The sequence below is a fragment of the Conger conger genome, chromosome 8, assembly GCF_963514075.1.
Source record: "Conger conger chromosome 8, fConCon1.1, whole genome shotgun sequence".
In the NCBI taxonomy this organism is placed as follows: domain Eukaryota; kingdom Metazoa; phylum Chordata; class Actinopteri; order Anguilliformes; family Congridae; genus Conger; species Conger conger.
Genome location: NC_083767.1, coordinates 3,483,715 through 3,494,621, shown reverse-complemented (window position 1 = coordinate 3,494,621; position 10,907 = coordinate 3,483,715). Strand labels below are relative to the sequence as shown.

Sequence of the window (10,907 nt, the reverse complement as noted above, 5' to 3'; positions counted from 1 at the left end):
TCTCCCGTCCGCAGCGAATGGAAATCTGCTGTAACAGGCCGGCTGTCAGAGTTTTAAGTAAATTCCGCTCAGTCTATTAAGGTATTGATGAGCTGGTCTGATCGATCGGTGCTGCTGCTGGGGGAGGCAGGCCCAGGGGGGGTCCACCTATTCCTGCATTTACGCGTCCCCCCCCCCATCCCCCCGGTGACTGCCTGTCAGGGCAGGAAAGTGTCAGCCTGCTTCTGACGGCAGATCGTTTGGTTTTTCCTCGTTCTTCCTTTCAGAGGGGGAGAGAAACCGATCGCGTTAACGGGGAGCGGGGTGGACAGGGCCGTGGGGAGGCCGGGTCTCCCTCCGCTCAGAGCCTCCCGGCTCAGCCAATCACGGCCCTGTCCGCAGAGGGTCGCTCTCCCGGGATTGGCTGCTCACCGGGCCGGCTGTGATTGGGTCAGAAAAGCAATCCACTCAGCCCTCTTAGTCTAATCAGCGTGGCTTGCCGAAGGGGAGCCGTGATGTCACTCACTCATTAAAGACTCCGTCTCATTGGCTGAACCTGACTCTCCCCGACGTGCCGCTCTGCAGGGACAGGGACTGGCTTCATGGAGACACGGCGCCAAATTCATTCGCCAAAGATTCGTTTGGTTTTCATTGAATTGCAAATGCCCCTAAGGAGACTAACCGAGTTCAACTGATTCCCACCCAATTCAGCAGAGCCTCAGGGACCTGCAAAGAGCCAGTGTTATTGGCTTATATAAGGTGGTAGCTGTGTTTTCTGGCTTGTTTTTTGTTTTTTAAACATTTCTTCCACTTTTCTCCCCAGTTGGGAATTGGAAATGATCTTGGGCTGCTGTTGTGCAATTCCCGCCAGCGCGTTAAGAACACTTGAGCACTTGCCTGCAATCTAGAGACTATTTTACACCATACAGGCCACACACAGTACTACAGGGAAACCAGGTACTAATTGAAATTGCATTGGTACAGAAAACTTTGGAGTCTTTAATATAAGTGACATTAAAGACGATTGTCATGACTGGGAGTACAAGGTGCATTTCCACGAGCATTCCCGGCTTTAGATTACACACTTTCCTGGATGCACACATGGCAACCCTATAAAAGCCCTGGACCAAAGAGTTAACATCTGAAAATCGGAAAACAGTGACAAATTAGCATTTAGCCAAGTGGCTGTGTTGAGGAAAATGAACCTTTCTCGTGTGTGGATGAATCACTGAGTCGACGCTAGAGGCAGACGCATGGCTCTCATTCACATCGTATGATGCCAAGGTTTCCCACAGAAGCAATCTGTAGTCAGTGTCTCAGGGGTCAATGTTGTGCACAAGTTAATGTGATTGCAGAGCAGCAAAACACTGTGACATCATAATAGCAACCTACAGTCTACAAAATGGCTCCAAAAGGAACCCGGTGATTCCACAGAAGAACCCGATCTAGTTAAAGGGTTCTTTGTCTGGGGGTTGTCACACTTCACACCTTTGATAGAGGGTTCCATAAAGAGCTGAGAAAGGTTACTCTATGGAGACAAGCCAAAGAACCCTTCTCAGAACCTTTTTTTCAAAGTAGCAGCAGCAAGAAAAAAAAGAGTTCCCCTGTTGCATTGTGGGTATGAAATATAGAGCCCTGTAAAAATTTCAGTTCATTATTTGTGCATATATTCTCCCCTTCTCCCACTCACATAACTGCACCAGTGCACCTCTAAATGAAGTCTTCAGCTGTAACACAGGGGCTGGCAGAATAGCGCAATGCTCGGGGCTTTGACTTGTGAGTGAAAGGTTGCGGGTTTCAGCCCCAGATGGGGCACAGCCACGTGTGTCCTAAAGCAGAGATACTTAATGTAGGACTGTCTGTGTGTGGACAGGCGGTGGTAAAGCCGCGTACGCTGGTATGCGGGAGAGCATCTGCTCAACACCTGGGATGGAAACATAACGATGCCCAGTGGCAGTGCCCGCCCGCCTTATCACTCCCGTCTGCTCCTCAGCCTCCTGTTTACTGCGCGTATTCTGACTCCCTGCTGCCGAGGGCTCACTGTTAAAAGATCACCTGCTCAAATAGAGGGTATGAATGCTCAAAGGGCTTGTGTTCCATCCACACTCGTCCTGGACTTGACCTTCCGCTGTTCTTCACTAGCTCAGTTTGGTGTGTTGTTTTGGTGATACAGTAGATGTTTAAACCTGGGGTTGGAGACCTTTAAACCTGGGGTTGGAGATGTTTAAACCTGGGGTTGGAGACATTTAAACCTGGGGTTGGAGACGTTTAAACCTGGGGTTGGAGATGTTTAAACCTGGGGTTGGAGACGTTTAAACCTGGGGTTGGAGATGTTTAAACCTGGGGTTGGAGACGTTTAAACCTGGGGTTGGAGACCGTAGACCTGGAGAGCTGCAGGGTGCGGCTGGTTTCTGTTTTCACCTTAAAATCAGCGACTGATTCAGACCCAGGAAACCAGGTGAGGTGAGTTAACTGTGTGATGAACTGCTTTCATTGATCAGTTAAGTGCTCAGTAACAACAAAAGCCAGCACACCCTGCGGCACCCTGCAGGGCCAGTTGCTGACCCCAAAACCAGTGGAAATTGGAAATGTGTGAATAATTCTCTGGGACCCCCGCAGTACTGAGACTTAATACCCCCCCCCCCCCCCCCCCCCCCACGCGGGCGCATTTCAGACGCACGGGATCTGTGCGGCAGCCGTTCCCTGATCGTGTGTGAGCCCTCCCCTCAGCTGTCGAGTGTCCCAGAGTAAACACACACAGATGGACAGCCCCCCCACGCCCGCCCAGCACCCCCCTGTACCCCCCCCACTCCCCCTCTCCCCCCGATCCTCCCCATCCCCCCTCTCCCCCGATCCCCAGGCAGCCTCGCGGTCCAGCTCGGCTCCGGTGGAAACCCAGGGCGGGGGGGTGGAGGAGACGCATGGTGAGGAGTGGAGCGGCTCTCTCTCTCTCTCTCTCGGGGGGTTAAGAACAGGGGGGCTGTCCAGCCGGCCCGTCTGGCCGCAGCGCTCGCTTGGCGGGCGGATCTCTCGCGCTCTTATTTTGTAAACAGTTCCCCGGCCTCAGGAGCGCGTGCAGTGAGTTACTCACGGGGAGCAGCTTCTGTTCACCCGGCGGTGCTGGAGCGCGGGCACTGAGCGCATGCTCTCTCTGGGAGGTACAGCAGGGGCCTCTGTCTGTGGCCCCACAGGGCCTGGGGGGTACTGCAGGGGTCTGTCTGGGGCCCTACAGGGCCTGGGGGGTACTGCAGGGGCCTCTGTCTGTGGCCCCACAGGGCCTGGGGGGTACTGCAGGGGCCTCTGTCTGGGGCCCTACAGGGCCTGGGGGGTACTGCAGGGGCCTCTGTCTGTGGCCCTACAGGGCCTGGGGGGTACTGCAGGGGCCCTCTGTCTGTGGCCCCACAGGGCCTGGGGGGTACTGCAGGGGTCTCTGTCTGTGGCCCCACAGGGCCTGGGGGGTACTGCAGGGGGCCTCTGTCTGGGGCCACACACCGCGCACGCTTTATGTTCCGTTTCTCCGCGCGGCCTCGCTGTGAACGTTCGAGTGAGCGGCTCTCCCCGGGCGCAGACCCCCCAGGCCCTGCAGGGCGGCGCCGTGGAGTCAGGGATGCTCCTGTTTCTGCCTTTAAGCCAAGACACTTCACCTGACGATACCTGGCTGTGTACAGGGATTACATGTGGAGACTGTGGGCTGCAGTGCATTGTGGGTCCAGTGATAGACACCTGTGATGTAAATTGTGCAGTTTGGGGAGAGATGGGCGGGATTTGTGTGATGAGGGATGTTGGTTTATCAGTGGCAGTCAGGCACCACGAGGCTGATAAGAATGTATGTCAGGAACTGGCAGGTTTTCTTCCAGGTTTCTACATTTTAGACATTTAGCAGACTCTTATCAGAGTGACTGACAGACAGAAGGTTTAGGCAATGAGGAACGGGCATAATGTCATTTGGATCACGGCTGTTAGTAGCTGCTCATATGAAAGTTACAGGGAAGATGTGAATTCATAAACCTACAGCGTGAAGTTAAGAATGAGACATATGATGTGTATAAGCCTTCACACACACACTGCAATTCTTCACAAATCGTTGCCCTTACTAAGCACACACACAAACAAATACACACACACACACACACACACACACACACACAAATACACACTCACACACATACACATACACGTACATGTCAACACTCACACACACAAACACATTTTGACACACACACATGCATACAGTGACCATACACACCCTCACACACAGTGCCCACACACACATGCATACAGTGACCACACACACACACACACACACTCACACACAGTGCCCACACACACATGCATACAGTGACCACACACACACACACACACTCACACACAGTGCCCACACACACATGCATACAGTGACCACACACACACACACACACACACACACACACGCTCACACACAGTGATCACATGGTTAAAGCTCATCTGCTTTATGACCTCATAAAAGGCGGGCAGCCATGTTCTGCCGTACTCGCCTGGCTCCCGACATCCCCCATGATGCACCGGGGCCCTTGCGAGGGTCGTTCCTGGCGCCCAGCTGCTGGTCATCAGCGCACGCGTCAGACAGGAAGCGGACCATCAGGTACACGCATGAGAGCGCAGCCATATTAAACACTCCGTGCTCTCGTTAATATTCAGATGTTGATTGTGGATTAATTAGTCCATCTGGTTCTCTGCGAGGCTTCCCTTCTTTCACACTGCAAGGCCACGTCTCAGCGACGCAGTCCGCCCAGCGGGGGGGGGGGCTGGGTCCGGGGGGTCTGCTGGAGACTGGCCACGTGGGCGGAGGGGGGGTGGAGTTTCTCCCCCCCCCAGGTCCTCAGCCTCCCCAGCCTCACGGCGCTGGGACTCAGGCCCAAAACAGCAGCCGCCACCTGCAGCAAAACTGGGGCGAAATCAAAATGGCTGACCTGCACATTCTGTGATGATTATCTAGTGGCAGGTTTGAGCGTCGTGTTTAGTGCGGCGAGAACAGCACATTCAGCCCAGCAATGCTCGCCATCCCCTACCTCTGAAGTGTACCTGCTGCTTAGTTTACCTAAAAGCTAGATAGTATCTTGCACCATATCAAGCCTGGTCTTGAAAAACCCCTAGAGTTTAGCAAGTGCTGATACAGGCAGGAGGGTGAGAAAGTGGAGTTCTGCTCATTTGTTACAGTATGACCCGGTCCAGTTCAGACCGTAACAGGATGACGGAACGGGAAACAGAGGGGAACGGGGAATGGGAATTAAATGGGCAGACCGATGAGTAACTCTGGTCCTTATCTATGTTATATATTCTATAAATATACTCTGGTCCTTATCTATATTATATATTATATAAATATACTCTGGTCCTTATCTATATTATATATTATATAAATATACTCTGGTCCTTATCTATATTATATATTATATGAATATACTCTGGTCCTTATCTATATTATATATTATATAAATATACTCTGGTGCTTATCTATATTATATATTATATAAATATACTCTGGTCCTTATCCGCCTGTCCAAAATGCAGCAAAGACACACGCACACCACAACACCTCTGCTCTGTCCAGCTCCCTTACCTACAGACACAAAACGCTTATTACTGCAACATCACCTCACGCAAAGGTCAATTTTATGTATGATTAGAAATGCCACCTGAACATTATTAGATGTTTGTTGTTGGCGTGGTGTGGTGCGGGGTGGCTGTAGTATTAGATGTTTGTTGTTGGCGTGGTGTGGCTGTAGTATTAGATGTTTGTTGTTGGCGTGGTGTGGTGTGGCTGTAGTATTAGATGTTTGTTGTTGGCGTGGTGTGGCTGTAGTATTAGATGTTTGTTGTTGGCGTGGTGTGGTGTGGCTGTGTTATTAGATGGTTGATGTTGCCGTGTTGTGGTGTGGCTGTAGTATTAGATGTTTGTTGTTGGCGTGGTGTGGTGTGGCTGTAGTATTAGATGTTTGTTGTTGATGTGGTGTGGCTGTAGTATTAGATGTTTGTTGTTGGCGTGGTGTGGCTGTAGTATTAGATGTTTGTTGTTGGTGTGGTGTGGTGCAGGGTGGCTGTAGTATTAGATGTTTGTTGTTGGTGTGGTGCGGGGTGGCTGTAGTATTAGATGTTTGTTGTTGGTGTGGTGCGTAGTGGCTGTAGTATTAGATGTTGGATGTTGGCGTGGTGCGGGGTGGCTGTAGTATTAGATGTTGGATGTTGGCGTGGTGCGGGGTGGCTGTAGTATTAGATGTTTGTTGTTGGTGTGGTGCATAGTGGCTGTAGTATTAGATGTTTGTTGTTGGCGTGGTGCGTAGTGGCTGTAGTATTAGATGTTTGTTGTTGGTGTGGTGTGGTGCAGGGTGGCTGTAGTATTAGATGTTTGTTGTTGGCGTGGTGCGGGTTGGCTGTAGTATTAGATGTTTGTTGTTGGCGTGGTGCAGGGTGGCTGTAGTATTAGATGTTTGTTGTTGGCGTGGTGCGGGGTGGCTGTAGTATTAGATGTTTGTTGTTGGCGTGGTGCGGGGTGGCTGTAGTATTAGATGTTTGTTGTTGGTGTGGTGCAGGGTGGCTGTAGTATTAGATGTTTGTTGTTGGTGTGGTGCAGGGTGGCTGTAGTATTAGATGTTGGATGTTGGTGTGGTGCAGGGTGGCTGTAGTATTAGATGTTTGTTGTTGGCGTGGTGTGGCTGTAGTATTAGATGTTTGTTGTTGGTGTGGTGTGGTGCAGGGTGGCTGTATTATTAGATGTTTGTTGTTGGTGTGGTGCGGGGTGGCTGTAGTATTAGATGTTTGTTGTTGGCGTGGTGTGGCTGTAGTATTAGATGTTTGTTGTTGGCGTGGTGTGGTGCGGGGTGGCTGTAGTATTAGATGTTGGATGTTGGTGTGGTGCGGGGTGGCTGTAGTATTAGATGTTTGTTGTTGGTGCGGGGTGGCTGTAGTATTAGATGTTTGTTGTTGGTGTGGTGCAGGGTGGCTGTATTATTAGATGTTTGTTGTTGGCGTGGTGTGGCTGTAGTATTAGATGTTGGATGTTGGCGTGGTGCAGGGTGGCTGTAGTATTAGATGTTTATTCTCAGAGCTCAGAATCGATGGACGCTGGTGGTTAGCACGCCGCGGTATCCCTGGGAGTTCACTGTAGGCGCATCGCTGATGGGCCTTTAGAGTTCGCATCGTGCAGCTTTAATGGGTATTTATTCTCACCATTGTGCTCTTTCAATGGGGTTTTTATTGTTAGCATTGTACCAAATCCCCGAGTGTTTATTGTTCCTAGTTTTAATAGCCATTTATTGGAGGCACTGTGCAGCAATTGAAGTATCCTTAATTGCGAGGATGCTTAATAATTCAGCATTGTGCAGTGTTCTTGGGTGTTTACTGTCAGAATCCGCTCTCTTAAATACATCAGGTGCTTCTGCTGAACGTCAGCGGTGCCTGTGCTCAATCACCAGAGATCGTTAAGCCGGCGTCGTCTGCCGTAACCGCAGGATCTGAAGGGCTATTGAAATGTTAATCAATGCGAGAGTAATGACCGCGTCGGTGAACCTCTCGATGCCTGTTGACGGACCGGTGCCTTGACGTATGGTTCCGCGGGGACGTTGGTTTATATCGGAGTTATGAAGGAGAGATTCACAGGGCTCTGGTGACTGCTGAAGGGGAGGTAATAAGCCTGGTGAAATAATTGCTGTGAAGCGATCTGAAACATGGATGCTTTCTGCTTCTGCAGGAGACACACCCCCGCGTTTCATAATTGATACGATTGAACCTGCGTGTGAAACCGCTGTCTTATGTAGATCCATCACAGCTGTTACAGCCGAGCTCCCATCGCTGTGTTGTGTCTCTAATAAATCATAACTCATATCTCATACCTGCTACATCCATGTCCGTGCTCACACAAACCCTCTCAAGGCTGAACCCGGTTAAACCTTCTGTTCCATCGTCCCCGTAGGGTCCGTTCTGCTGCTCCAGAACCTGAGACAGTTCTGTGTTGTCAGAAGCTGTGTGAGGGTTGGGGGGGAGAGACTCACAGCGATATCCTGCTCAGGAAATCAGGAAATGTAGAATTTGAAGCTGAAATGGGCTGTGTGGAGTGGGTCAGTGTGGGTCACAGCGAGGCTCTCTCTCTCTCTCTCCCTCCCTCTCACTCTCTCTCTTCCTCTCTCCCTCCCTCCCTCTCTCTCTCTCTCTCTCTCCCTCCCTCCCTCTCTCTCTCTCTCTTCCTCTCTCATTGTCACACGGCGTTCCCGTTTTCCCATCTCATTACGGAATTAAATGGAGCGGGAACGTTATTTTTCCGCCCGTGCCGTGGACTCCGCTAACGAACGGTGCGCAGCCGCCCTGTCCGATCGATCACCTCACAGCGCCCCGCCGCGTGGACCCGCCGTGTGGAACCGCCGCGTGCGTTACGGCCTCGCATCACGGCCGCGCGGCCGGAGGAGAACGCGTCTCTGCCTCGGCTCTGCCTCCCTGCCGCCCTGCGGTAATTATGTCACTGCGAGGTGTTTTTGTGTTTTTCTGTTATTGAAATGGTCCTTAATGGTGGCAGTCCCTGCTTCTCCGGGCAATAAAATGGAGCCCTTCATCACCGCCGAGATGCGACTCAAATTACGACCCTGAGATGAAAAAAAAAAAGGGGGCGTTAATAAAAGAGTGGCCCGGCGTGATGGAGAATCATCGGGGAAGTGTAAACTGCAAAAATAAAATTACGAGTCTCCACGGGCCCAATGCCCTGTTCACGTCGATAAACCCCCGTGTTCTTGGGCTCCTAAATGAGAAAGCGTCACCGCGGGCCATGTGTTCGGCCAAACGCGCTCCGGAAAATGGCCGCTCCCCTCCGCTGAGTGCACCCGCCTGCCGCTGCGGCGACCCCAAGGAGATGTGAAGAGTTATGGGAGGTGACATCCCAGTGGTAAATGGTGGAAAACAGTTGTAGATTTTCCCGGAAACAGGCCTGGGGGCAGACTGGTATCTAATTGGGTCAGCGTTTCCGGAGTGTAGCCTCACAGGTGTCCGGTCCTTGGGGGGGTGGGGAGGTTGGGGGGGGGGGGGTGGTTGTTGTCGGTTGTCAGGTGTCAGTAGACCCAAAATGAGCTCCCCTGTGACTGATGAACCCTGTGGGCAGCTGGTAATGGCCCAGTCTGGACCCCAGAGCATGCTGGGAAAAGGGGGGGGTGTCCCTGGGTGGTGTGATACCGCCAGAGAGCCGGGATGCTGTGACTGTGGCTGTCCGGGGAAACAGGAGTGCTGTACTCCACCCATAACGGCACTTTGTGAGGGACCCTGGGGACGTAGACATTTTGGCCATTGGCATTGTTGACGGGGGGGAATGTCCCAGGAAGGGCAGGGCCAGGAGATACCAGTATGTGTATAGATCCTCCTCACAGACAGGGGGCAGTGTGTTCTTTTTCAATGGCGGTAAGAGACCACAGCTACACACAGCTAGCTGTAGTTTTTCTTCCCTTCTGTTGCTCTGTAAACTGTCTTTGGGACAGTCTGCTGTGAAAAGCACTACACATATAAAATGATGTTGAATTGAATTGAATAGTAGCCTACTCAGCGAATTAAAGCAGTATGCATACAGAGATTTATGTTCATATACTGAATGTTTTGTTGTATTTTTTTTGTACATTGTATATGTTGTGTTTATGGTGGCATTTGTATTATTATTATACAGATAGTGCAGTGAAGTTGAAGATATGTGTGTGTGTGTGTGTCTGACGGGTCAGTGTGTGTGTGTGTGTGTGTGTGTGTGTGTGTGTGTGGTCGTGTGTGTGTGTGTGTGTGTGTGTGTGTGAGTGTGTGTGTGTGTGTGTGTGTATGTGTGTGTGTGTGTGTGTGTGGTCGTGTGTGTGTGTGTGTGTGTGAGATGTGACGGGTCAGTGTGTGTGTGTGTGTGTGTGTGTGTGTGTGTGTGTGTGTGTGTGTGTGTGTGTGTGTGAGATGTGATGGGTCAGTGTGTGTGTGTGTGTGTGTGTGTGTGAGATCTGACAGGTAAGTGTGTGTGTGTGTGTGTGTGTGTGTGTGAGATGTGACGGGTCAGTGTGTGTGTGTGTGTGTGTGTGTGTGTGTGTGTGTGAGATCTGACAGGTCAGTGTGTGTGTGTGTGTGTGTGAGATGTGATGGGTCAGTGTGTGTGTGTGTGTGTGTGTGAGATCTGACAGGTCAGTGTGTGTGTGTGTGTGTGTGTGTGTGTGTGAGATGTGATGGGTCAGTGTGTGTGTGTGTGTGTGTGTGTGTGAGATCTGACAGGTCAGTGTGTGTGTGTGTGTGTGTGAGATGTGACGGGCCAGTGTGTGTGTGTGTTGGGTGCAGGTGAACGGGAAGGACATCTCCAAGGCGACGCAGGAGGAAGCGGTGGAGGTGTTCCGCAGCGCTAAGGACCCCATCGTGGTGCAGGTTCTGCGGCGGAACCCGGTGTCCCGGAGCCATGGCAACCCTCAGGAAGCGCGGCTGGTGGACGTGTGCACTCAGACTGACATCACCTTCGAGCACATCATGGCCCTCGCCAAGCTGCGCCCCACCACGCCACCCGTGCCCGACATCTGCCCCTTCCTGCTCTCAGACAGGTAACTACCCCCCCAAACTGCCCCAAACTGCTCTCAGACAGGTAACTACCCCCCCAAACTGCCCCAAACTGCTCTCAGACAGGTAACTACCCCCCCAAACTGCCCCAAACTGCTCTCAGACAGGTAACTACCCCCCCAAACTGCCCCTTCCTGTTCTCACACAGGTAACTACCTCCCCAAACTGCCCCAAACTGCTCTCAGACAGGTAACTACCTCCCCAAACTGCCCCTTCCTGCTCTCAGACAGGTAACTACCCCCCCAAACTGCCCCTTCCTGTTCTCAGACAGGTAACTACCCCCCCAAACTGCCCCTTCCTGTTCTCAGACAGGTAATAGACCAATTAATCTATACCTGCTGCCCCGT

The 10,907-nt window shown here is 51.7% G+C and overlaps 1 protein-coding gene across 1 annotated transcript in view; it reads left to right on the top strand.

Moving 5' to 3' along the window:
• The window catches only part of LOC133135088 (PDZ domain-containing RING finger protein 4-like), a 43,142-nt gene that overhangs the window by 5,578 nt on the left and 26,657 nt on the right, over window positions 1-10,907 (top strand). Inside the window, exons 2-4 of the mRNA XM_061251850.1 lie at window positions 2,840-2,903; window positions 7,062-7,090; window positions 10,291-10,544. Of these exons, the coding sequence (XP_061107834.1) occupies window positions 2,840-2,903; window positions 7,062-7,090; window positions 10,291-10,544 (347 nt within the window). The remainder of the gene's footprint in view (window positions 1-2,839; window positions 2,904-7,061; window positions 7,091-10,290; window positions 10,545-10,907) is intronic.